This window comes from Phocoena sinus, chromosome 10 (assembly GCF_008692025.1).
Source record: "Phocoena sinus isolate mPhoSin1 chromosome 10, mPhoSin1.pri, whole genome shotgun sequence".
In the NCBI taxonomy this organism is placed as follows: domain Eukaryota; kingdom Metazoa; phylum Chordata; class Mammalia; order Artiodactyla; family Phocoenidae; genus Phocoena; species Phocoena sinus.
In genome coordinates this window covers 7418305-7445032 of record NC_045772.1, presented here as the reverse complement: position 1 = coordinate 7445032, position 26728 = coordinate 7418305, and the positions used below count along the sequence as shown (strand labels likewise).

At 55.0% G+C, this 26728-nt stretch overlaps 2 protein-coding genes across 2 annotated transcripts; one reads left to right on the top strand and one right to left on the bottom strand.

Annotated features, from left to right (window-relative positions):
- Nucleotides 1-849: 849 nt before the first annotated feature.
- On the top strand, nt 850-14075 carry CSDC2 (cold shock domain containing C2). The gene is made up of 4 exons (XM_032646276.1): nt 850-1039; nt 10037-10335; nt 11370-11492; nt 12081-14075. Exons 2-4 carry the CDS (start codon nt 10160-10162, stop codon nt 12241-12243), a joined length of 462 nt encoding a protein of 153 aa, XP_032502167.1. The 5' UTR covers nt 850-1039; nt 10037-10159; the 3' UTR covers nt 12244-14075.
- A 227-nt stretch (nt 14076-14302) lies between these two features.
- Nucleotides 14303-22813, bottom strand: PMM1 (phosphomannomutase 1). The gene is made up of 8 exons (XM_032646275.1): nt 22458-22813; nt 20240-20357; nt 18842-18918; nt 18620-18711; nt 18326-18425; nt 16141-16216; nt 15210-15325; nt 14303-14827 (listed from the first exon to the last, which is right to left on the bottom strand). The coding sequence occupies exons 1-8, from the start codon at nt 22782-22784 to the stop codon at nt 14705-14707; spliced, it is 1029 nt and encodes a 342-aa protein (XP_032502166.1). The 5' UTR covers nt 22785-22813; the 3' UTR covers nt 14303-14704.
- Between the last annotated feature and the right edge of the window lie 3915 nt (nt 22814-26728).

Below are 26728 nucleotides of genomic sequence, written 5' to 3'. Positions count from 1 at the left end.
TTTTACACGGGCTGCGCTGGAGCCTCCGACAGCCGCCTCAGAAAGGGCCTCCTTCCTTACTTTACAGAGCGTGTGGAGGACCAGAGTCGTAAGAGACTTGCCCAAGGTCACCCAGCTTGGAAGCACTGGGGCTGAGACTCACATCCAGGGCCTCTGGAGAGCTTCCCAGGCTGTGGTGCTTGTGTGTGTGTGTGTGTGTGTGTGTGTGTGTGTGTGTGTGTCTGAAGCAGACGTTCACTCCTCTTCAGTTCAATTCACTAGAAATAGCTCAAGGGCCTGCTGTGGGTCAGAGGAAGAGATGGGTTCCTGCGACCTACCCACGTGGGTTCACTCACGAGGATCTCAGAGCCAAGTGAGGGACAGACCAGTGGAGGGCAGGAGACACAAGAGGGTACAGAGGGGAGAGGGAGGTCTGAGAGTCCCTGGGACCCTGCTGTGGCCTCCATTCTCCCAGACTCACCCCCCACCCCGCGGCCCACCACACACACACACACACACACACACACACACACACACTCACACTCACTGCCCCACTTGCTCCCGCACTGCCAGGAATGCAGGCTGTCCCCAGCTCTTCCTCCTCTGCATTCCTCAGCCACGGCTCCCACCTGGCAGGGCAAATTATACCCTGGCCTGGCAATGAAAGCCACTTTCCAGAAAAAGAAGCTTTAGGGCCCTGAGAGACGCAGCTAACTCTCTCGCACTGCCTGCGTCTGACTCAGGAGGTGGTGCCGGGGCCGGAGGAGACGGGTCCTGTGTCCCTTTAAGCAGGGAGTACAAATTTCCATCCCAGCCCCGCCCTCCAGCTCTTCCTGACGTCAGAAGGCGTGTGTGAGTGAGTGAGGGGCCTGAGGTGCCGCCTGCTCACACACACACACACACACACACACACACACACACACACACTCACACACACACACTCACACACACAGCTCATCTTTCAGACCAGCCCCTGCTCATCAGCTCCAAGCGCGTGCGAGAGGCCGAGTCTGAAGCCAGCTGCAGGAGGCAGTGCCAGGACCTCAGCTGCCAGGGAGAGGTAAGGGGCCAGACCGTGCGGGCACACAGAGGGCACACTGGAAACTGGCTCTGGCAGGGGCGAAGGAGGGAGGCGTGATTTGGGGGCACTGGGAAGGTGGGCACCTCCCCTGGGGCTGGTTCAGCCCCGTTCAGTTTACAGAAGAGGGGCAGGCGGCCGAGCACACGAGCGCTCCCTCTCCCTGGCCCCCAGGGGAAGCTGAGGCTGTGTGGCTCCCTGTGAGAGGGTGTGTGTGTGTGTGTGTGTGTGTGTGTGTGTGTGTGTGTGTGTGTGTGGTGTGTCTGGGACTTGTGTCTGGCTCAAGAAGCAGAGAGCATCAGACACCTGCCAAGCCGCAGCCTCCTGTCTGGGAGCCAGGGGGAGAGAAATGACTGGAGAAATCACTGTGTCTCCTACCAGACACTGAAAAAAGAGTGCAGCAGGGAGCAAAATAGGTCTTTCCCCTTGGAATCTGGGTTGGGGGTCGGGAGGGACCGTCTGGGGCAGGCAGACAGCTGGACCTGGAGCAGCTGTCTCATCCTGACTATTTCTTCCCTGATGTGATGGGGGATAATGGTGTTAATTGGCTTGGAGAGGTGGCTCCATGTTATTATATTCCCCTTTGCCTCAGAGCCAACCCCACCAGGAGCTCTTGCCTCTCCTAAGGCCACTCCTCTCCCTTGCCCACTGGTCTGGCTGTAACCTCCACCCTTGCCAGGACGCAGCCCCTGGAGGGCAGGGGTGATAAGCCAGGGGCTGCTGGGTCCCCTGCCATGGGATTCAGGGACTCGGGCAGCCTTGCTTAGTGCCGAGTTCCTCAGTGGCTTGACCCTGGCACAAGGAGTCCAGGCGGAGATAAGGGGTGATGCTGGCACCCAGAAGGGAGACAGCAGGTTCCTGCCAATCTGTCAGCCTGCAGACTCTTCCCAGGCAGATGGGAGGGAGACGCGGAGCGAGAACAATAATAAATACAGAGTGTGAACTGCTGCATCCGCTGGGGCTGGGGGAGGGGAAGAGGAAGTGCGCCCAGGTGGAGGGTGGGCAACCTCTCTGAGAGCCTGGCATCATGCCCGCCTGGGTATGCTCCTGTGGAGACGTCTCCCTCAGAAGGGGCTGTCTCCAGCCCCCTGGGGGATGGGGAGCCAGTTCCCCAAAACTGACTCCATCCCAGAGGCCTCTGGGTCCTCCAAATTCTGGATATTTCCTCCTCCCAGCCTCTTACCCCACCTCCCCCCACCATTTCTTTTAAGTCCTTTCCAAAAACATCTATTTCCCCATATCTGCCCCACCCCTCTGGATCTGTCTGACCCTCCTCCAAAAACAAAAACAAAAAAACAAAGACAGGTGTAAGCAGGAACCAGCTCACAGGGGCCTGGGAGAGGTCAGGGGACAATCTTGGCCACGGAGGTTTTTCCCAGGCCTGGAGAGAGATGGATGGGCAATGTTCACAGAAGTCCACTGGCCTTGGAGGGGGCCTCCCTAGGGGGGACTGGGGGGTCCCACACAGCTGGCTGGTGGGGAGGGGACACCTGCAAGCTGGTCTAGAGGCAAGTCGCTGAGAGTGGCACCAGCAGAGGGAGCTCAGGGCTTAGCTGAGCTGGTCACATCCATTGGTAACAACCAGCAAAACCAGGACCCAGAGCCTGGTGGGAAGAGGTCTTGGGGCAATTCAGACCTTTGTCCATGCAGAGCATTAAGATGGGAGGCGAAAAGCAATGGGAGCGGGGAGCTCTTCCCCTGCCCCAAAGCCAGTGACATGATGGCCACCAGGAGGAGTGGCATGGCACGCTGGAAAGCTCATGGGCTTTGGGGTTATATTGATTTGAATGCAAGCTTGGCCAGTCTAAATGTGACTTTGACCAGTCCGTACCTCTTTCTAGGGGGACTCAGGATGGGAAAGCAACTTGCCCAGGGTCACGCAGCCCAGCAGAGCTGGGATGTGAGCATGGATCTCGTGGTGCCCATGATGGCATCCCTACCCCCACTAATACCAAGGAGGCCCAAAGGGCTTAATCATAGCAGCCCCCCAGGGCAGCCTGGGGACATGACAAGGAGGAGAGTTAAAGGGTCTCAATTAAGCTCAAGTATTGGCCGGGGCAGCGCACCCCTACCTCCCCGCAATACACACACACACACACACACACACACACACACACAAACACACAAACACGATGTGGGAGAGGGAAAGAACCAGGTTTAATTAGGTCACCTCCAGCTGCTAGAGCAGCTTTGGCACTGATGTATTTTAAGGAGTGTCTGGGAGGCTGGGAGAGGGGGAGGGGCCTGGGAAGTGCCAGCTTCTCTCTGGTGGTTCTGAGGCTGTTTCCTCACCCTCCTCTGGCCCATCACAGACAAGACCTCAAAGTTCAGAAAGCCCTTCCACCATCACCCTGTGTTCCCTGCCCTTCCCCTTTCCAAGCCACCATACCCATTCCTCCCCCTCTCTGTTCCTCCACAATGGGGGCTCAGGCTGGGATGTTTTTATTGAGGGAGTTGCTTTTAAGCTTGCTGTAGTTGACAAGTGACTCACCCAAGGTCACAGTCTGAGTCAGCACAAAGCCAGAAATAGAACCCCAGGCCCTGTTCTCTTCCCTCTCCAGGGGAGGCAGGTGCTTTCAGGGACCTGCTGCGCCTCCCACCGGAGGCCTTTCTGCACCGCCCCCCAAAACGTCTCCAGGGTGCGGAAGGCTGTGTGACCCCAGCAAGACTCTTCACCTCTCTGGGCCTCAGTTTACTCCTCTGAAGAACAGGGTTAATAACAGTAATTATCATGTAGGTGTGTTGTGAGGAGTAAATGAGGAAACAGGGCAAAGGGTTTGGCATACCACTTGGCACACGATGGTGGCTGTGATCTTTTTCTTTTTTAAACTCACTACTTGAATTTTGTTTTGTTTTCTTTTTTTATAAAATAAATTTATAAATTATTTATTTATTTTTGGCTGCGTTGGCTCTTCGTTGCTGCACGCGGGCTTTCTCTAGTTGCGGCGAGCGGGGTCTACTCTTCGTTGCGGTGCACGGGCTTCTCATTGCGGTGGCTTCTCTTGTTGCTGAGCACGGGCTCTAGGAGCATGGGCTTCAGTAGTTGCGGCACGCGGGCTCAGTAGCTGTGGCTCGTGGGCTCCAGAGCATAGGCTCAGTAGTTGTGGAGCACGGGCTCAGTTGCTCCACGGCATGTGGGATCTTCCCAGACCAGGGATCAAATCCATGTCCCCTGCATTGGTAGGCGGATTCTTAACCACTGTGCCACCAGGGAAGTCCCGGTGGCTGTGATCTAGTCGTATCAGGACTAACCACCCTGTGTTCTACTTGTCTATCTGCTACCCCCAGTGGAATGGGGCCCTCTAAGGGCAGGGCTGTCTCCTCTCCTGTTTGTTGTCCCAGAGCCTGGCAATCATATTCAGTGACGTGTGTGTTTCTGACAACCTCAGAGGAGAGTTGGAGTGACCCTCATGAGTCATCTGGACCAATGATGATTCATATAGCTGAGGAGAAAATTGAGGCCCAGAGAAGGGCAGGTGCTTGCCCCAGGTCACACAGCCCTGGGTGGTTAAGCCACCTTGCTTTCCCTGATCTGCCCAGAAGGAGAGGGATTCGCTTGGTCAACAGAGGACTCTGAGGGCCATCTCCTGCCCAGTTCTTTTTTGGGGAGCTGATAATTGGAGGAGCCCCAACACCAGGTTGATGGCCACCTGCTGTCAGGGCTGAGTCACCATTCACAGCCCTGTGAAGCTGTATCACGACCTTGCCTAGGGTTATCTCCGAACAGCCCTGATGTTTTGTTTTCAGCTCCCCTGGCCCTTTTGTCTGTGGAATTGCTGGGGTTTGATCTTCTTGCAGGGAAATGAAGAGGATCTTGGCTGGCAGGGTCAGAACCAAAACACTCACAGGTGGACCATTGACACAGCTCCCAGCTCCTCTCATAACCTGGACAGGGTGCTACGATTTGCCCTATTGGACAGATGGGGAAACTGAGGCTCAAAGAGGGAGGGTCACTCAGCTAGGACACTGTAGAGCCAGGATTCAGTCCTGGGCCCTCTGGGTCCTGAGCTGTCCTCTTGCCCTCCAACTGCTAGTTCTGAAGGGCATTATTCCAGGCCAGAGATGCCCCCAGTTGGGCACACCGAATTCCTCAGGAGCTAGGGTTTAGCTCTGTTTGAGTTGAAGCACATGTTCTACAGACACATCTGTTTCTCTGCTCTCGGAGTTTATTTCCCCTTTCTCAGGGAAAGTTCTTTTGGGAAAACTTCAGCCTTGTCTTGGCTGAACCAGGAACAGAATTTATCCTCGCAGGAAAAGCACCATTTGCTTTCAGACAAATCTGGCCTCTGTCACTTACCTGCTGTGTGACTTTGGGCAAGTCACTTATCCTCTCTGAGCTTCAGCTTCCTCATTTGTAAAATGGAAACAATTGTGATTTCAACCTTTGAGGGCAACTGGGAAATTTAAAAATGGAAAATAATTTCTGTAAAGACTTTTTAAAGAAAAAGTTTATTTTTGGATCTGTTGAGTCTTCGTTGCTGTGCGCGGGCTTCTCATTGCAGTGGCTTCTCTTGTTGCAGAGCACAGGCTCTAGACGCATGGGCTTCAGTAGTTGCAGCACGCAGTCTCAGTAGTTGTGGCTTGCAGGCTCTAGAGCACAGGCTCAGTAGTTGTAGTCCACAGGCTTAGTTGCTCCGCGGCATGTGGGATCTTCCCAGACCAGGGCTCAAACCTGTGTCCCCTGCGTCGGCAGGCTGATTCTTAATCACTGTGCCACCAGGGAAGTCCTGTAAAGACTTTTTGTAAAGACTACGTGTAGCATTCAGACAATAAAAGCCCTGTCTTCACTTGCCCCCTTCTGTGGCAATATTCTGGAGAAAGGGTCTGAACTGGAGGCTTGCTCAGCACCCCCTTGTTCCGTTCTCCCTGGTCTCCCAGGCTGCCCTGCACTGTGCAGTTTCTTCAAGTCCAGGGCTCTGGTAGGAACCAGAGAGGGAAAGACTCTGTCCAAGATCACACAGCAAGTCAGTAGCAATGCAGGGGCTGAACCCAGGACTCCTGACTTCCCACTCCAAGGCTCCAGAGTCGGATTCCCCTGGTTCAAGTCCTGGCTCAGACATTAATTGCTGTGTGGCCTTGAGTGAGTGACAGCCTCTCTGAGCCTCAGTTTCCTCATCTGCAAAATGGGGTCATAATAGCACCAGCCTTAAAGGACTACTGCAGGAACTAAATGAAAGGAGAAGCTATGAGGGGCAGCGCAGGGACCTAGTGTGTGGGTGAGTCCTTGGGGAAACAGGGAAGATGAGCATAAGGGGCGGCTTTGGCTGGCAGGTCTCTCCTTCTGCCCACTCCCTCTCCCCTCCACGCCCAACTTAGCCACCTTGTCCGGAAGGAGCACCCTCTCACCCAGCACCTACCCAGTGCTTCCCCCATTCCATCCCATGTCATCCTCACTGAAGCTCTCGGAGGCAGGATTCTTGTAATCCCCATTTTCCAGAAGAGGAAGGAGAGAGGGGAGATCGCAGAGCAGCGCTCTTGGCACTTGTGGGGGCTACTTCGTCTGCCCCTCTAGCCCCAGCTCCTGCCCGAAGGTCAACTCCCTGCCTTCTCCCTGGGAGCCCCTCTGGGTAGGTGGGGCTGTGGACTGGGAGCTAGAGGGGATGAATGTCTATTGCTGCTCTTACTCCATCCCCTTCTCCTCCCCCTCTGCTGCCTGGCCCATTTGGGGGAAGGGAAGGAGGGGGGCTGCTCTCAACCCTAACCCTGGAAAATCAGTGCCTCTTTCCCCTTCCCCACTGCCCGCTTTGCATGAGACCTGGGAGCCACGCTCACTCAGTCTTGGGTCTGGAGGCCTGGCTGGCCAGAGCAGGGCCCAGCTCAGCTGCATCTCCCTGGTAACCACTGTGGGCTGCCTCTGCCCCTCCCCCACCTCCTTCCCTCCCCTCCACCCGCCATGACCTCCCAGCACAGGCTGTCACCGCCAAGCACAATACCAGGCCTGGGAAAACTGTGCAGTGGGCAGGCCACGCCGCCCTGCTTCCTGCAGAAAGGGAGGCCGAGCTCCTCTCCCTGCCCCCGGCCACCCTCACCCAGTTAGGGAAGCAGGCACCCAGGGCTGTGATGCAGGGCCCGTCATCTCCTGCTTTCCTGGCTGTGTCATCTTGGGTAGCTTTGTTGCCTGTCTTCCTTTCTGGTAACAGCTTTATTAGATATCATTCCCACACCATGTAATTCATCCGCTTAAGACAGACAAGTCAACGGCTTTTAGTGTATTTACAGAGCTGTACAACATCACTGTAGTCAATTTTAGGACATTTTCATCACCCCCAGAAGAAATCCTGTACCCATTAGCAGTCACTACTCATTCTCCTTCCCCCTCCCCAAAGCCTGGAACCACTAATCTACTTCCTGTCTCTATGGGTCTGCTTATTCTGGACGTTTCGCATGCATGGCATCATGTAATCCATGGTCTTTTGTGACTGGCTTCTCCCACACAGCATCATGATCTCAAGGTTCACGGTTTCAAGGTTCAGCTGTAATGTAACATGTATCAGTACTTCATTTCTTCTTATGGCTGAATAATACTCTATGGTTAACCACATTTTGTTTATCCATTTATCTGTTGTTGGACCCTTGGGTGGTTTCCACTTTGGGGCTGTTATGAGTAATGCTGCCATGGACATTCATGTGCAAGTTTTTCTGTGACTGCTTCAGTTTTCTTCTCTCTAAAATGGGGACATGGGAATTCCCTGGCAGTCCAGTGGTTAGGACTCCACGCTTTCAGTGCCGAGGGCCCGGGTTCGATCCCTGGTTGGGGAACTAAGATCCCACAAGCCGTGGGGCGGCGCAGCCAATAAATAAATAAATAAAATAGGGATAAAAATGCTAAACCTGGCCCATCCCTGCCTCCTCAAGTGGGCTCAGAGAGAAAAACTGCACGTCAGCATGAGGGGCTGTGAGGAGCAATTCTCACCCCACCCCTGGCAGTTCTTTTGGCTGGAAGGGATGTGTTGGGCATCTGCTGGGGAGGAGGGAGGCTGCATCTCCACCCCCAGGGATGGCACAGTCAGCTCATCACCTTGACCCAGAAAAGTCCCACTTGCTATGTGATCTTGAACAGTGGCCAGAAGACCTGCTCCAATGACGGGGGTTGAATGGGGTGACTCCTTGGCTCTTCTAGTCCATGCAGGGCTCTGGAGTCCTAAGGAGTCCTAAACTCTTCCCTGGGGGGCAGGGCAGGGTGGAGATGGAGGCCAGAAAGAGACTTAGTTCAGGGATTCACCTCTGGCCCCAAGGCCTTTGGGTGAAGTGGTGGGGAGTGAAGGAATGGGGGTGAGGAGGTGGGGAACTCGTCACCCTCACTCTTATATGACCATGGACAATGGGCACTTCTTTGTATCCCCCACCTTAGCCAAGCCTCACCATAGCCTGTGAGGGAGTGAGGCGGGGCTTATCAGCTCCATTATACAGATGAGGAAGCTGAGGCCAGTGGAAGTGCTACCCAAGTCCACGGCTAACACACAGCGGAGCTGGAGCTCTCCTGGTCCAGGTGTCCTGCCTGGCCCCACTGTGGCAGGCTGCCCGCCCCAGGCTCAGTCAACAGCTAGCGTCTCTTTGAGCCCAAGACTTTCCAGCCTCTGGGGAGGGGGAGGGGGGGTGAGTGCATGGGTGGGGGAACTACATTCTCTTCCTCTGCAGAGAAAAATATAGGATGAATTTTTTAAGGTCATCCAGGCACTGAGCCGTTGACAGGGGAATTTCTATTGATTAGCACTGATAGTAGCAATTTATTGGGTACCTACAAGATGCCAGATGCCATCACACACACTAAATCATTGAATCCTCAGCAACCAGGGGAATTCCCTGGTAGTCCAGTGATTAGGACACGGGTTTTCACTGCCGTGGACCTGGGTTCAATCCCTGGTCTGGGAACTAAGATCCCACAAGCTGTGTGGTGTGACCAAAACCCCAAAACCTCAGCAGCCTTGCGTGGTAAGCATTCTCAACCTCATCTTAGAGAGGGGGAACCTGGGGCTAAGGTAGAATCTCCAACATTCCTAAGAGCTCACCATGCCCCGGTCCTGTTCTAAGCATGTAGAAAGTCATTTAATTCTCACAGCAACCTCTCTGTGAAATAAGAACCAACATTATCCCCATTTTACAGAGCAGGAAACTAAGTCAAAGCTTATGAGTGTTGACCAAGGCTGCACAGCTGGTAGGTAGAGGAGCCAGGATTCGAACCCAGACCTTTTGGGTCCACATTCACCCACATTCCCACCTGCCATGTCGGAACTGTTGGGTGGCTTGCTTGAGGTCACCAAGTTACAGGTGACAAAGCTGAGATTCAGACCCAGGTCTGTGGATTTGAAACTGCTAGTAGTTGTGCCACACTGTGTCCTGGATCATTGGCCACTTTACCCATCCCACCTCTTAGGGCCCCAAGTTAAAGAATTGAACTTCAAGCTGGAAGGACTTTTGGTTAGTCTCAGTCAGCTTGGATCACCATTAACAAAATACCCCAGACTGGGGGCTTAAACAAGACATTTACTTCTTACAGCTCTGGAGACTAGAAGTCCGAGATCAGTGTGCTAGCATGGTCTGGCTCTGTCTGGGGAGAGCTCTTGTCCTAACTTGTAGACTGCCCCCTTCTAGCTGTATCCTCATAAGGCAGGGAGAAAGAAGGCAAGCTCTGGGTGGTGGGGGTGTCTGTCCTTCTAAGGACACTAATCCCATCATGGGGGCCCCACCCCCCTGACCTCATCTAAACCTAGTTACCTCCCAAATGCCCCATCTCCAAATAGTATCACATTGGAGGGGTTAGGATTTCAACATGTGAATTTTAGGGGAACACAATTCAGCCCACAGCAAGGTTGTATGACCATTTTGTCTTTCTGGGGAGGACACTGAGTCAGGCAGGGGCTGTGAGTGGCCTGAACTCACTCTGTCAGGAGTAGCAGGCAGGCCCAGCCCTCCAGACTTGTGTCCAGAAGCTGCCCACCCTGGACCACACTCACCTGTACCTCTCTCTCCCCCTTCCAGACGGAGCCTGTGGCTGGTGAGTCCGCCGAGCAGGGCCAGGCCGGGCCCTGCCCACAAGGACGCCCAAGCCCTTCACCGGCCCCTGCGCCTGGGAGCCCACCAGGCTCTCCCACTGGCTCCACCATGACTTCAGAGCCCACGCCACCCCCGGTCGTGCCCCCGCTCCACTCCCCCAAGTCCCCTGTCTGGCCCACCTTCCCATTCCACCGGGAGGGCAGCAGGGTCTGGGAGCGAGGCTGTGTCTCATCTCGGGACCTGCCCAGTCCCCTGCCCACCAAACGGACCAGGACGTATTCAGCGTGAGTACCTGCCCCTCACCCAGGCTCTGGTGGTCCTTCCCCAGGACAGGGCTCCGGTCGGGGCTGCCCAGCTCCCAGCCTCCTCCATCCCCTGTTGTCCTCACCAGAGGACAGGGGAGCTGTGTAAGGACCTTCCAGTAACTGCTAGCGTTCATTCATTCCACAAAGCTGTACTGAGCTCCCGACCAGGGGATCCAGTGATGAATAAGGCAAAGTCTCAGCCTGCAAGGTGCTTACAATCCAGAGGGAATTTGTCCACCATTCACTACACCTGGCCGGGTTGGGCATCAGGGAAGATGTCCTAGCTGGGTTTGGAAGATTTATCAGGTGAAGAAGGAAGCTGGGTGCTCCCGGTGGATGAAACAGCCTGGGCAAATGCAGAGGCATGGGGCAGACCTTTGGAGAGAGGCGGGCAGGCTGGACAGAGACCAGCCCTGGGTCTTTGGGGTGGGTCATGGGGTGGAGTCAAATTGGGGAAGGGTTTTGTGGGAGCCACAGGGAGGCTGACTTGGTTTGGTCAAAGGAGGGGCTTTTGATGGCAAGCGCTGATTGTCCCACATCCAACCCAAGACCAGGCTCAGAGCAGATGCCTAATAAATGATGAATGAATGGATGAATGACCAGTAAGTGGACAGGATGGATACTGCTGCCTCAGGAGAGAGTGAGCTCCTTGTTCTGGGAGTTATTCGAGCCTAGGCTGTACATTCTTCACTTCGAAATCTTACAGCAGGAATCCATGTAACCTCAGGAGGGGAGGGTCTCGTACAGTGAGAGGGGCACTGGCTGGGAGTCAGGAGACCCACTTGCTGTGCACCCTCGGAGAGCCAGTTTCCCTCTCTGGGCCTCAGTCTCCTTATTATCCAATGGGATGATGAGAGGACTGAACTAGTCTCTATGGGTGGTTTCTGGCCTGGGGAGGGTTCTCCACAGCACTAGCGCTGAGGCAGGCCCTGCAGACGGGCCCCGGGAGAGCTGTGGGGGTCCAGGGAGGGGGTCCCCAGCCCACAGTTCCAATACCCCTACCCTATCTTCAGGACAGCCCGTGCCTCGGCTGGCCCCGTGTTCAAGGGTGTCTGTAAGCAGTTCTCACGCTCACAGGGCCACGGCTTCATCACCCCGGAGAACGGGTCAGAGGACATCTTCGTGCATGTGTCTGAGTGAGTCCCTCCCCCTTCCCTGTTGTTGGCTGGGCCCCTGCTGCAGTATCCTAGCAGTGCATCCAGAATGCTCCCTAGGCCTCTCCCCTCACTGGCTGAAGTCTGTGTTCCTGGCACATTTCTCCTCTCATAGGGCCTCCAGGGGCATGGGTGGAGGAGGGCTGGGGACAGATGGAGAGGGGGCACTCAGACCCCAGAAGCCCTGGGAACCACTGCCTGAGTCCTGGGATCCTGTTCCCGCATCACGGGGACGGAGAGGGCTGGGTCCTTCAGCCTGGAGGGAAGCTAGGAGGTGGGAGGTGGTCTAGGCCTGGCCCCCAGCCCTAATGCCAGGTATGACCTGTGTAGTCACTGAGCCCTAAGCCTTGGGAACCTCCCTGAGCCCTTTTGCATCTCACTTTGTAGCATAGCGAGGGGCTGTTTATGATTCCCATTTTACAGATTAGAGAACTGAGGCTCCGAGAAGGGAGGCTGGCTCAGGCTCCCTGGCCTAACTAGGCCCAGGGCTAGGCTGCCCTTGGGCCAGACCACAGGGGGCATCCAGGGAGGGGGCCTGCTCCTGGGCTGACACCCCCTCCCCCTCACCAGCATCGAGGGGGAGTACGTGCCAGTGGAAGGCGACGAGGTGACCTACAAGATGTGCCCTATCCCGCCCAAGAACCAGAAGTTCCAAGCCGTGGAGGTGGTGCTCACCCAGCTGGCTCCACACACTCCCCACGAGACGTGGTCCGGCCAGGTCGTGGGCTCCTAGGCTGCTGGCCCCTGTGCCAGCCGCCAGGCGTGGGGGGAGCCACACAGGGTAGATGGGCAGCAGCCAGCTCCACGCCCCACGGCACTGGCTGAGCCAGTCCCCCGGGCGGCCTCGGTGTGCACGTCTGTCTGTCTGTGCTTGTGGACGTGAGCGTGCCTCCATCTACCCTGTGACTGTTGTGTGAGTTGGACCGAGGGGAAGGCCACCAGACCTGCCTTCCCTGCTTTCCACTCTCTCTCCTTCCTCCCCTCCCTGCCACACACGCACAGGACCCTCTTGCCCTCCTAACACCCATGTGCGTGTCCACTGAGCCTCTGAGGGCCTGCGTCAGGCCTGGGCTGGGAGTCGGGGCAGCAGTGGGCCCTGCTCCCCCGCCCCGTACAAGCTTGCTCCCCTTGCCTCTGCTCCAGGCCTGGCCCCGGGGGCCAGACTCTGCTTGTGCTACTCACACACAGCCCCCTCCCCCCGGGCTGGGGTCTCCCACTGTGACCTGGACGCCGCCTCTCAGAAGCCAGGCCACTGAATGCTTTGGGGGAGCCTCCCGGCCTCTTGCCGGGGAAGAGGGTGAAACCCGGGGCAGAAAGGCCACCCCCTCACGCCCCCCATGGCCAAGGCCCAGCCTTCCCTCCTTCCTGCTCTCTCTCAGCACACTTGAGGCAGGAAAGAGGGGCCTGGGGGCAGAAGGCAGTTCTGGGGGCTCCGGTTTTGCTGGCCAGCGCCTCCTCCTCAGCCTGGCAGTGGCTTTGGCAACCCCAAACTGAGGCTGTGTCCACTTCCCTGGGCCTCGCTGAGCCTTGCTGCCTCGACTCCCCCCTGGGGAGGCAAAGGTCTGCAGAAGGGTGGGAGCACGGCTCCCCTCGCTTGGATGGAGCCATCCCCTTTGCCCTGACAAACCCCATTGATGCTCTGCCCGTGCCCAGCCATCATGGCCGCTGAGGACCCAGCGATGGACGAACACACATGCCCTCAGGCGAGCCAGCCACAAGGATAGCTCTCAGCCTGAGAGACCACCAGTCCTGCAGCCCCCCTTGCTGGACCCTCTTCCCAAAGCCATGGGATAGTGGCTCCCACTCGCCACCAACAGGCCAGTGGCTGAGGTGTGGCCCATCTTGTCCATCCCTTAAGGTGTGGGGTATCCCTCTCCCTTTTGGGCCAGGATGTGTTTGCGTGCATTCACTCCTGGGCAGGGGGTTGGCCTGGCCTGGGAGGTCAGGAAGGAGGGGGTCTACCTCCATCCCCCCACCTTCCCACCACACTCCCCTCCAGAGAACACATCACCTGATGGGGGAAGAAATGGGGTTCAAGGGAGGACCTGCCAGGGAGTGATCCTTATGAAACACAGTCTGAGTAAAACAGATGCCAAGGATGCGGGGGTCAGTGACTGTCTAGGAGAATCCCCAGCCCTGTAGGTGCCCCAAGGCCCCAGGGGAGACACCAGCTGAGGTATGTGTATCTCACCCCTGTCCCCAGCACAGAGGCTGGAAGACCAGAGCTGCTAAGATGCACTGGCCAGCCCCCTAAAACTCAGAATGGCCCAGCCTGACCCCCGTGTTGAGCTGGGGCTACTCTAGCAAGGCCTGAGGCCTTTCCCCTGAGGAACAAGGCTCCCTGGATTCCTTGGCGGAAGGTTAACTCTTGGGAACCCCCAAGACATCTTCCCCACACACATACCAGGAGTAGGCCCCCGCTTTAGGCACCAACCAGGAAGCAGGCTGTGGTAACGTCAGCCCTGGGGCCGCCCCACAGTGTCCAGTCCGACCTCCTGAGACCCCCAGCCACCTGGTCTCCCCCATCCTTCCTCACACTGGCAATAAACCCTCAACTGTGACTCAGCCTGGCCCACAGCTGCCTTTCTGTCTGGGTCCCAGGGGAAGGGGCTGGGGGAGGACACCTCAAACAGCCCTTGTTTGGGGCTTCAATGGCCCACCCTCCTCGACTGCATCAGATTCCCTGTGTGACCTGGGGCAAGTCCGTGCCATCTGTGCCTGTTTTCGCATCTGCAAAGGCAGGGCTGTAACAGCGTCTGTGACTGGGGCCAAATAGCCATTCAGACTCCACACCGCGTTCCACGAAGTTTAGTATCTGTGAGATCAAGTTCTCACAAGTATGCACCTTCCCCACTGCTCTGCGCCCCATCTAGGGCAGGGAAGCAGCGCGGGCTCTATCTCGTACCGACACTTGCACACGCTTCCCGTGTAGACAGAAACCTGTTCTGTCCGGAAGTACGAGCAGCAGCTGCAGCCAGGGCCATTGGGCTGGAGGACGGGAGCCAGGCCCACCAAGAGCTGACCAGCTGGGGGTGGCTGTCCACACAGACCCTGGGCCCACTTAGGCAGGTAACATGAGGCAGGCATCCTGGGCCAGAGGAGGGGCCCTGGCGCCCCCGAACACCAGGGCCAGGGGCTCTCTTAGGGCCGGGCAGAGCTCTCTGGAAGTCCCAAGGGGCAGGTGTGGGCCCTGGTCACGCCTCGTGGGCTGTCTCTGGGAAAAAGATCTCACGGCATCGCTGCACCGTGTCCTGCGGGGACACCACACTGTGGCCAACAGTCCGGGGGTCTGTGTAGATCTCAAAGTCGTTCCCACCCTGCACACAGAGGAAGGGCAGTGAAGGCATATGTACGCATGTGGTGCCTGGAGGAGGTTCCCAGGTTTGGAGCCCAACACCCACTCTGCCATGGGATCCCCTCCCCACGTCGGCTCCTACACAGCTGCCCCTCCTCCTGCTGCCTTAGAACCGCCAGGAGGCCCATCTCCTTCATCAGACCTGCCCTGACTTGCTGTGTGACATGGGGCAAGTGTCCAGCCAGCTCTGGGCCCCAGCCTTCCAATCTGTGTAATGGGGCTGGTGAGCACTGGCTGTTCTCTGGGAGTTTCCCAGGAGGTCTGTTCTGTCACCCCACGTCCTGGCCCCGATCTGGAGGTGACTTGGGGTGGGGGGACCTGGGCTGAGCCTGAGCCACACTTACGGGGCTGGTCTCGTTCCCAAAGAAGTGGATGGTGTCGAAGCAGTCCTGGTCCAGGCTGTCCAGGCAGTAGCGCTTGTCCCAGCCCTCAGGGAAGACGTCAAAACTGATCATGCCTCCTGTGGGGGTGGGAGTGAGGGTGGCAGATGAGGCTGGCAGAGGGGCAGCTCGCGGGGACCTCGGGCAAGGCCCTTCGTTCATTCATTCATTCATTCAACAACCCTAGAGTGCCTACTGAGCACCAGGCACAGGGCATGGACAGACTCAGGATCCTCACGGGAGTTACAATCCAGGTGGGAGAGACGGGTGGTAAGTGACCAGACCACCTTTCAGATCGTGTAAGTCAATGAAGGGGGCAGGGTGCGGGGGAGGGAAGCTCCCCAGACGGTGTGATCAGGGGAGAGCTGTCCAAGAAGGTGACATTGAGCTGAGACCTGAGCCAGAGTGGCAGTTGCCAGGGAATGATACAATCCCCAAGGCAGGAAAGGGCGTGGAGTGTCCCAGTGACACAGAAAGCTGGGAAAGGGCAGCAGCACAGGCATGCGGGCCCTGGGGTGCAGGGAGGGGGCCTGGGTTTCATGAGGAGTGAGAAGGAGCCTCTGAAGGGCTCTAAGCAGGGGTATGACAGGGTCTGTTTTTCCGTAAGGATCCCTCTGGCCACTGTAGGGGATGGACTGTAGCGGGAGGTGGTGGTGGGAGACGCTTTGGTTTTTGACCTGAGCAACTGGGTGGGAGGTGTGGGTTGCCTGGGTTTAGGTGGGGAAGCCTCGGGGGCTGGAGTTCCTGCCTGTTTTGGCTCAGCTTGCCCTTGCTGTGCTCGGAGGGCTGGGAGGGGTTTCTAAAGATGCTGGGGGATGCAGCCTGGCCTTGGGAGTGAGGCCCTGGGGTGGGCTCATGTACCAGACCTTTCAGGCCCTCCAAGGGGTTGACGTACCTCGGGAGAACCTCAGTCCTTTGCCGGCAAACTCTGTTTTCAGGGCTTCCACAAACTTCTCCCGGATCTTCTCCTTCTGCAGAAGGGGAGAGAGCAGACTGAGGTTCAGAGGGCTGCTGTGGGCCAGGCCCTGGGCTGGGTACACAATGCATGTGAGCTCACTGAGTCTTCCAGGTGGATGTCATGCCCCACCCCCCACTTTACAGATGAGGAAACGGAGGCTCAGAGGGGGCTATACCTTGTTCAAGGTCACCCAGCCTCAGTGGCAGAGCCAGGGCCTGAATCCCAAAGGCCTGTAACTGAACTCAGTGCCAGATTCTGCCAGTGGGGTATGGGCGGGGTATCCTGAAGGAGGCCTTGGAGCAGAGGCTCGAGGAGGAAGGCTGAAGGGATGGGACAGTCTGAGTCCCAAGTCACAGTGTCCACCTCAGGGCAGGACTCAGCCCTGTCAGCTCTGCCCAGTCTGCAGGGCTGAAGGAGAGTAAAGCATTTATATTAGATCTGCACTGGTGAAGGGTACACAGGAGATCAGAAGGTTCATCTCCCTCTCCAATATCAGAAGAGGGCAAAACAAGACCCAAAAGACAAGAGAAGGCCCTGGGGGCTGTGGGAAGAGTCGGCGTGTCCTGTCTCATTAGAGCTCATGAGATGGGAACTGTGATTATCCCCACTTTACGGATGAGAAAACAGAGGCACATAGTAGTGAAGCCACTTTTCCAGGTAACTGGGCAAGTAGGAGGTGGAACTGGGATTAGAAACCCAGGTGGCCTGAGAAAGGGCCACCTCTCAATATGTGCGTGGGAGGAGGTTCTCGGCCAATGGTCAACCTTAACCAGTCTACAAGAAAGGTCTCCATGCCTGTGGGCATTGCCTACCTGAAGCCTTGGGGCACAGGGTGAGAATGGGGATGAGCTAGGACACCATTGCAAGTCCCACCCAGCCTCAGGGAAACATCAGAGGGCAGCAGGCGGAGGCCCAAGTTCAAATCTTTGGGCTGCAACTAAGTGACCTTGGGCAAGCCATTTCCTCTCTCTGAGCCTCAGTTTCCTCATTCATAACATGGGTATAATATCATCTATTTCATTCATTCAGAAAGTATTTCTCAAGCACTTCTGTCAGGCATGTGCTGGGCCCGGTGGATCCAGCAGTGAACAGCCACAGAAACCCCAGCCCTTAAGGAGCTTACAGCTTCAGCTGGGGAGACAGACAATAACCAAGATTTAAAAATAGGTGATACAGTGGATTAGAGGGTGATGGCTGTTTGGGAAGAAATAAAATAGAGGAGAAGATCAGCAGGTACAAGGGGTTGCAATGTTTCGTGTAATGCTCGGGGAAGGTGACACTGCGAAGGTGACACTTGAGCGGATGTGAAGGAGGTGAGAAGGCACAGCCCTGAAGTAGGAAACTGTCTGCTATCTCTAGAATCAGCAAGGAGGACACGGCCGGAGCAGAGAGAGCAGGGGGAGAGCAGAAGGGCAGGTCAGCGGGAAGGACAGAGATGGGCAGGCGTGAAGAGGCTTGGTGGACTGGCTCCATCCCTGAAAGGGAGCGGGTACATAGTGGGGATGATGAGCAAAATGCAAGTCCAAAGGCAACAGGGACCTTGGTGTGTTCCAAGAACAGAGGCACAGGGAGAAGGCTGAAGAGGGAGCCCTGAGCCAGGCAGACCCCTCGGGGCTCAGGACACCACGGGAGGCAGCTGGGACATTGTCCTGTTGGAAAGCTGACCCATGGAAGGACTGTAAGCAGGGAGTGGATGGGGGCAGACAGATGTGCTTCAAAAGCTTCTCAATGGCACTGCTGGAGAACTGACTGGCAGGGCTTTAGGGCAGGGGGTGGAGGCACACACATAAGCGAAAGGATCTGAGACCAACTCTGGAGGCTGAAACCCTAGACATTACTTCTGGACTTGATGGGGGTGGGCAGGTGGAAATGATGCCCTAGGTGTTGGTGTTGCTCAGGTAAGTAGGTGGCTGGTGGTGCTGGTCACCAAGGGAGGGAAGCCAGCAGTACTGGAAAGACGCAGAAGTGCCTACAACCATGGCGCATGGTAGGTATCCAAAAGGGTACTGGTTGAATCAGAACACCCACCCACCCCCAATCCTTTTCAATGGTGAGAAAATAAAGGCTCAGAGAGGCTGAGTGACTGAGGTCCTATAGCCTAAGGTTGCACAGTTGGTGGCACCTTGTCCAGTTCGGAGAACTCGATTCGCTCCTCCAGGGTGCAGCTCCGGCCAATGGGCGAGATGTTCAGCATGCCGTTCCGGAACTCGATGAAGGTTCCACTGGTGGGGAGGGGCAGGTGGGAGGGCGGAGAGCCAGAGAGAAGGAGAAGGGCCCTGAATTCAAATCCAGCCCCACCTGGACATCAGGGGGGATAAGAATCCACCCACAGGCAAGTCAGGGCCCATCTGAGAGACCTGCCCCTTTCCTCGCTCAGGCCCAGGACGGGCAGGACACAGGCTGGGTGGGACCTCACCGCTTCTTGGGCAGTCTGAGCAGGGCCATGTAGCGGAGGCAGAAGTTGATCAAGTCCTGCAGGAGTTCCTCCCCCAGGTGGTTCTGGATTGTCTGGGCAAGGAACACAGGGCTCTGAGTGTGGTGGGCACAGCACTGTTCCCCCCCGCCCAGGACAGAAGCCACCAAGGGAATGTTCCACTGTGGAAGGGGTCCTAAGGCCCCAGGGAAGGGGGGCACCGACCTGCTTGGAGAGCAGTCGTCCATGCTTATACTGCACCGTCCCGTTCTCAGCAAACACATAATCAAACTTCTCAATGACTTCAGGGCCATGTAGAGGCCAGGGGGAAAAGAAAGAGTGTGAGACCGGGTACCCAGAGCCAAGCAGAGAGATGAAACCCACACCCCTTGGTCTGGCATCCAAAGCACACTTGTTCTATCCAGAAGCTGCTTTTCCAGCCTCCTCGCCTTCTGCAGCTTGGTTTTTCCTGAACAAGCACACAAGCCAGTGAGCTTCGCTCTGGGCCTTGGCTCATGCAGCTCCGTCTGCCTGGGATGCCCTCCCCCTTCACTTCTTCTCCAAGATCCAGCTCCCTCCTCTGGAAGCCCTCCAGACTTGCAGGCAGAGGACATCATTTCCGCTCTGTGCTCTCACAGCCCCTCTGTATGGGGACTTCCCTTTCATTTTACAACTTCCATCACTGTGCTATCAAGGCTGGCTGCAAGGGGAGTTTTCAGCTCTGACTGCCACAAGAAGTGGCTGGAGCACAGCCAGGAGGCTGCTGCAGGGTCAGGTGGGAGGTGACCACCTGGACTATGGTGGGGCGATGGAGATGGAGACACGGACACAGGGAGACATTTTGGACTTGCTGATGGAATAAACGAGGAGGAGGGGAAAAGGGAAAAGTCAAGGAAGTCTCTGGTTTGAGGAACTGGAGGCATTTGCCTCAACTAAGCTGAAACCGGGAACCCAGCTGCGAAAAGGGGCTCTGGGTCCACACAACTTCCTGGGTGACTTCAGAATCCTCCTCTGTTACATGGGGTATTCATACCAACTCTAAAGCGCGGTTGTGAGGATTAAATGAAAAGAAGTTAACACAAGGTCATTTTCAACAAATGGTAGCCATTACTGATTAGGCCCATTTTATTTATTTATTTATTTTTGGCTGCGTTGGGTCTCGCAGGCTCTAGAGCGCAGGCTCAGTAGTTGTGGCACACGGGCTTAGGTGCTCCGCGGCATGTGGGATCTTCCCGGACCAGGGCTCGAACCTGTGTCCCCTGCTTTGGCAGGCGGATTCTTAACCACTGCGCCACCAGGGAAGCCCCATAAGCCCATTTTAAAGATGAGGAAATCAAGACTCAGCAGGGAGAACTGAGAACGGCAACTATGTAAGGTCAGGATTCTGTCTGCTTTGTTCTCTGCTGTTTCTCCAAAGCCCAGCACAGTGCCGGGCACATAGTAGGTGCTCACCAAATGTTTGTTGAATCACTGAAGGAAACACCTGGCTGTTCACTCTGCTTCCTTTGCCCCACAGAAGCAGGACTGGGTCTTTGAAGGCACATTGCTCCAGGGATCTCACGAACTCCCCACTTCCTCTACCCCTACCCCGAATGTGGAACTGGCTCTAGTTGCTCCTCTTACCTTCATCCCCCTCTCCCAGCTGCTCAGCAATCTTAGAGTAGTCAGAGCCGCCCACCACACCGATCTGCACCCTTCTTCGCAGCTTCTGCAGGAAGGCAGCCACCTCAGGGTCGATTTTCTGCAGGGGGGCAGGGAAGCACAGCATTCTGTCAGCACATCTGGGACCTCCACTTAGATGTTACTCAGTGCTCAGAATCCTGGGAGCCCATGTTCCACCCAGATCTGTGGCAGGTCAAGGTTTAGAACCCACATCTCCAAATTAGATGCACCTGGGTTCAAACTCTGGCTCAAGCCCCTCAATACCAGGATGACCTGAGCAAATGGCTTTACCTTTCTTTGCCTTAGTTGTCCCATCTATAAAATGGGAATCATAATAACAACCATGTGGAGTAGCAACCACGTCACTGTTAAGGATTAAATGAGATAGTGCTTGGAAATGAATAAACAATTAACTAGTGACTAATCACTTGAAAAGATTCCCCACCAAGGAAATGTAAAGTAATGAGTTATAATCCATGTTTTCAAACATTCAGCTATTCAAAGCTGACAATATCTAGGGTGGACATAGGGGAAACAGGCACTCTCATATGTTGCTGGTGAGAGTATAAATTGGAACAGTCACTTAGGAGGTTAATTTAACAAAACCTATTAAAACTTTAAATGCAAATACCCTGTCACACAGAATTGCCCAGGTGTATATGGATGTTCATTGGGATGGTTTATAACAGTGAAAAACTGCAAATAAGCTAGTCAGTCGGAGCGTGGCACACACCTGCTCTGAAATTCTATACTGTGGCTACACAGAATAAAGCAGGGCTGTGCTTCCAAAATGAGAGAGCCCTAAGACATGCTGTTAATTGTCAAAAGCAAGTTGCAGAAAGGCACACACAGTGTGATGCCACTTACTAAAAACAAACGCACACAAAAAACCTTAGAACTTTGGGGATGGGGCTGGGCCTGGGATCCTGACTGGTCAGAGGGGACTTTACCCTCCTCTGTTATGTTTCCATTCTTTACAAGAGAATGTCTTTGTAAATACATGTACAATTAAAAATTAACTTTTAAAAAGTGCTAAGGACAGATCCAGGTGGGTGAACAGCATTGACACTCTGTCCTTGTTTAGGCTATTAGATTAGGGGAGCTAAGGGTCAGAGGGAGGTGTAGGGGCTGTTCCTAGACTCTGCTATCCTCCCTCCACTGTCGTCTTCCTCCCAGCCCTGAGGACCCTGGGAGCTGCTGGAAGGCCAGGTGGCCTGACTACTGCCTGTGCCCCCAGGGCCCTCACATAGGGGAGGGGAGGCCAAGACCTGGGTTCCTATCAGCCCCTGCCCTGCAACCTAGACCTGCTGGCTCCCTGCTCCAGGAGATCCCTCAGTAGGTCCTGGTGGACCCAGACTGGAGGGCAAGAAAGAGGCCTGCTTATCCATGCACCCAGCTGGTGAGGGTGGGTCTGGGGGTTCATCCTGAGATCCAAAGGGAGAAAAACAGTGTGTGGAGCAGAGGTTGGAGAATCAACAACCCAGTGAGATGTTTTTAGAAGGAAAACTGCACTCCCACTCACCCTGTACCACAATATCCCCATGGGACCAGACTAGCCACCGCCCCCATCTCCAGGTGGAAGGAGCCCCAAAACAGCCTAAATGGTACAGAAGCCCGCCATCCTTCCCTCGGAGAGGAGGGGGATGGGGATGGAAGGGAGGGAAAGTAGGGGAGGGGTTTGAGAAACTAAACGCAGGCCCAATCTTGCAAATGTCAGGTGGGATGGCTCCGAGACCCCCTTGTCCCCCACCGATGGGGACCTAACGCTTGGGTGCGCTGAGCCTTGTATGGAACCCTAGGTTCAGACTCCAGCTTCGCGATACCGGTGCGTCCTAGGGCTGAAATGGGGTGGGAGCCACGGCTGGGGAGGCGGGGGCGCCCCGGAGCCAGGCCTGGTAGGGTGGGGAGGAGACTAGGCCCCTGCTCGCAGCTTCCTCCCTCCAGAATCCGACCCACCCCTCTCGCTCCCGGGCAGAACGTGGGCGCGGACGCTAGCGGGCTCTGACGTGGAGAACCGGGTTCCCATCACTCCCAGCAGAAGGCCCGGGGGTGTCAGGGGTCGGGTGTTGCCGCATCCCACACACGGTCCCGGGGGGTCTGGGGTCATGCCGCTGCAGGCCACACATTCGGGTGTGCGCGTGACACTCCCGACGGGAGCTTCTGAACTTCGGGGCCCTACCTGGCGAGCCGGCGTGAGGGTGCCGTCCACGTCAAACAGGCAGAGGACGCGCTCCTTCCTGCGGGCGCCCTCAGCGGTGACCGCCATGGGTGCAGCTAACGACGCCGAGCTGAGTCGAAGGAGGCGGCGGCTTTGGGAAGAGTCTAGACGGGGCGGGGCCTGGGAGGGGCGGGGCCAGCAGGCCAGCCCGACCTCGCCAAACGAGGAAGGGGCGCGGTCAGGGCTTGATCTCGGAGGCAGGGGGTGGCACGGACGGGGCAGGGGCGGGGCCTGAGCTGACTCGGGAGGATAATTCTGAATGCACCAGACGGAAAAGGGGCGTGGCATAGGGAGGAGCAGATCCCAGCAGGTTCCGTCGGATTGTTCCAAATTAGACGGAGGCGGGGCGTGGGCCTGGGACCGGAAGCGAGGGATAGAACCCGGAAGGGAGGGGCGGGGCCAGAATTGGCCCTTAGCTGGATGAGTCTGATTGCTGCTGACCGAGAAGTGGTTGGACTGGGGTGGGGTCTCGAGCTCGCAGTGCCTAGTCCCCGGGGGGAGGGCGGGACTCAGCGTCCACAGCTGTCTCAGCGGCCATCAATCGCTCTAGGACTCAACGCCTCCCTGCTAATGCCTTTGACCTAGAAATCTTGAGCTTTAAGAAATCTCCTGATGGCCTTTTCTCAAGGCTCTGGACTTTGCCAAACGGCCTGCCCCGACCCTTACTCCTCCCGCTGTCATTCTGTCCACCACATAAATAGCAGCTAACGGTTTACTTCCTCTAAGAAACCTTCCTGGGACTTCCCTGGTGGTGCAGTGATTAAGAATACTCTTGCCAATGCAGAGGATATGGGTTAGAGCCCTAGTCCAGGAAGATCCCACAGCCGTGGAGCAACTAAGCCGGTGCACCACAAATACTGAGCCCTTGTGCCACAACTACTGAAGCCCATGTGCCTAGAGCCCGTGCTCTGCAAGAAGAGAAGCCACCGCAATGAGAAGCCCGCGCACTGCAAGGAAGAGTAGCCCCGCTCGCCCCAACTAGAGAAAGCCCGCACACAGCAAGGAAGACCCAACAAAGCCAAAAATAAATAAATAAATAAATTCATAAAAAAAAAGAAGCCTTCCTGGACACCTCTCTATTCACAACTATTTAACCATCACGTTGACTTTGGAGTCAGTTCTAGGTGTCTTCCCAGCTTCACCAACCATGTGACTTTGGACAAGTCACTTCACCTCTCTGAGGCTTTGTGTCCCCATCTGTAAAATGGGAAGAACACCACCTACTTTGTAGGGTTGCTTTATGCATGAAAAGAAATAATAAATATAAAAAAGCCCACATAGCAGGCCCTCTCCAAAGAAGAATTTGTATAGATGTGCTTGATACTGTTACTAATTAAACGGCTATTTCATGTCAACAGCATTAAAAGTGTGCAGACCTTTTGAGCCAACAATTCAACTTTTTAAAAAATTAATTAATTTGTCTGCATTGGGTCTTCATTGCTGCGCATGGGCTTTCTCTAGTTGTGGCAAGCAGGGGCTACTCTTCATTGCAGTGCGCGGGCTTCTCATTGTGGTGGCTTCTCTTGTTGTGGAGCATGGGCTCTAGGTGCGCGGGCTTCAGTAGTTGTGGCTCACGGGCCCAGTAGTTGTGCCCCACGGGCTCTAGAACTCAGGCTCAGTAGTTGTGGTGCACGGGCTTAGTTGCTCCACGGCATGTGGGATCTTCCCGGACCAGGGCTCAAACCCATGTCTCCTACATTGGCAGGCGGATTCTTAACCACTGCGCCACCAGGGAAGTCCTCAACTTTTAGAAAACAAGAAAAGGAAAAAAATTGGAGATTGGTTAAATTAATTATGATCGATCCATCAGTAAGATGAATTGCTGTGAAGCCTTGAAAATCTGTGTTGTAGAATATTTAACATGGAGAAAGCATAATTCCATTTTTCTAATGGAAAAGTAGCAGACTGTCTCTGGATGCTGGTATTATGGCAAATTTCAAAGTCCTTTCCCCCCTTGGAAGTGCATTAACTGCAGCTTCGCCTTTTCTAAGATTCTCTATTTCTTCCTCCAGAAGCCAGAGGCAAAGGCCCACCTCCACCCCCCCCTGTATTTGTGTGGGTTGCCCTCCAGCTTGCCAGCATGCCTGGGTAGGCAGGCGTTTTTGCTACATCCACCGTCTTTGCCCTGATGCCTGGGATCAACTCTGGCAGTTTTGGTCCTACACACACTCCATACATCTATGAGTGGCACTGACGTGCACAATACTTTTGATAGGCCTGTTTGTTTTTCTGTCTCGGTAGCTTCTGTACCCTAAGGAGATAACTGGAGGCCAAGTCAGGAGAACCACAGTGAGGTCCCTGATAACCACAGGGACTTGCACAGGTCACCTTCCTTTGCTGGGCCTCAGTTTCTTTATCTATACAAATGGGGATGTAATCTCCACCTGTGGACAGTGACTGTTGCCTGCCATTCCAATAAACGAAGAGTGTTGACTGCCATTTCAGTTCTAGAAAGATCAAGCCGTCAGCCACTGCAGATACCCCCACGCCTCACACCATGGTGGGCCCTGAGGGGAATTCAGGGATGGAGGAAAACAGGAAGCATTATGTACTTTGGAGACTGGCCCTAGATAATAAGATGCATATGTAGGGAATGATTTCAATGAGCCCAGACTCTTTCATCTTCCCATATATAGAAAAGCACTAAAATAACTGAGATGTCTGTTTTTGTGATTAGCAATAATCTTTTGATGTTTTTTCCAGCAAACAACTCCTATATATCCTGGCACCTCCCTTACCTCTTTGGAGCAGGTCCTCAGAGCTGTCTGAGAGGCTGTCTCCCCATCTATAGGCCTCAGTAAGTTCCCCAAATAAAACATAACTCGCAGTTTTTAGGTTGTGTGTGTGTGTTTTTCTTTAGTTGACATAGTAATAACTTATATTTATTGATCCCTTACTATGTGCCAGCCCCCATACTGGACACTTGATCACATGCCTTCATTCACTCTGACAGCATCTCTAGGAGATGTTACCATCTCCACTTGGTGCAGAAAATGGAAAGGGATGCACTGCATGGAGCACCTGAGTGAGGTACTTTCTGCAGGCACAAAATTTAAGAGGGAATCAAAAAGCTCAGTAACCAAAACAAATAGCATTTAAAAAAATTTATTGAAGTATAGTTGATTTACAACAAATAGCATTTTAATGTAATTTTTAAAAAAATCAAAATTAGATGATGAACAAAATATCAAGAAAAAAATTTTAAGGACAGGATGAATAACTGTGTCCAGCTGAGGAGCCATGCTGGAGAGGCAAAAGGAAAAATCTTTCTTTCTTTCCAGGCCCTGTGACAGAGTTTGGTTCAGTCGTTAAACGACTGTTGTGCCAGACACTGTGTTCTGGGTCCCAGGAACACTGTAGGGAAAAAAACAAGAACCCTGCCCTCAAGAAGCTTTTGTTTTCTGTAGGATGCAGATAGCAAATGGAACCATCTCCAAGGGAGGGAAGACTGAACTCTTTTTTCTGCACCTCCTGTTCCATCTAGATCTGGTTTCTATGACTCTGGGTGCTGGCAGGGCCCAAGACCCCTCCCAGGGTCCACCTCATCTAGAGCCTGTTGGTGGTGTTGGAACTGCCTAGATTAATCTCTGATATCTCACAGTCAATACCTGTTCCTTTGCTTAAGAATTCCTAGGGAACTGGGTAAATGCAGATACCTGGGTCCCACCCCTGGTTCTGGGATCTGGAAGCTGTAGGGTGGGGCCCACAGGGCAGGGCAGGTTTTTTCCTCCTAGGGTTCAATCCACCTTTCCAAAGACAAACAAAGATAAGCTCCCTGACAGTAGCACCCCAGTGCCTTAGATCTGTAGTGAACTAGTTTCCTTACAAGTACCTTTCACAGTCTCACCCTGGATTTTCACCACAACCCATTTCACAGATGAGGCCTCTGAAACTCAGAGGGGGATGAGTGAACTGCCCTGAGGCACAGACTCAGGAAGACCAGGTGGGGTAGCCCTTATGGCCATCAGTGTGTCCCTTTAAGAGGGAGGCTCATCCCTGGCAGCTGGTGCTCAGGGTGGCCCCAGGGAGAGGGAGGGGCAGGACTGGGGAACTGGGACTGGGAGGTCTGGCCAGAAGGATGTTTCCAGAGCACCAAAGGAAGCCAGGTCTGAAAGTAGGGGGCCTGAGACCCCAGCCTGGCAGAATCCTGATCAGAAAGGAAGACCCTTGGCTCCTCTGGGCCAGACAGTGGCTGAGGTTTGGAGGTTAGTGACTTCTGTGTTTGCTTTGGG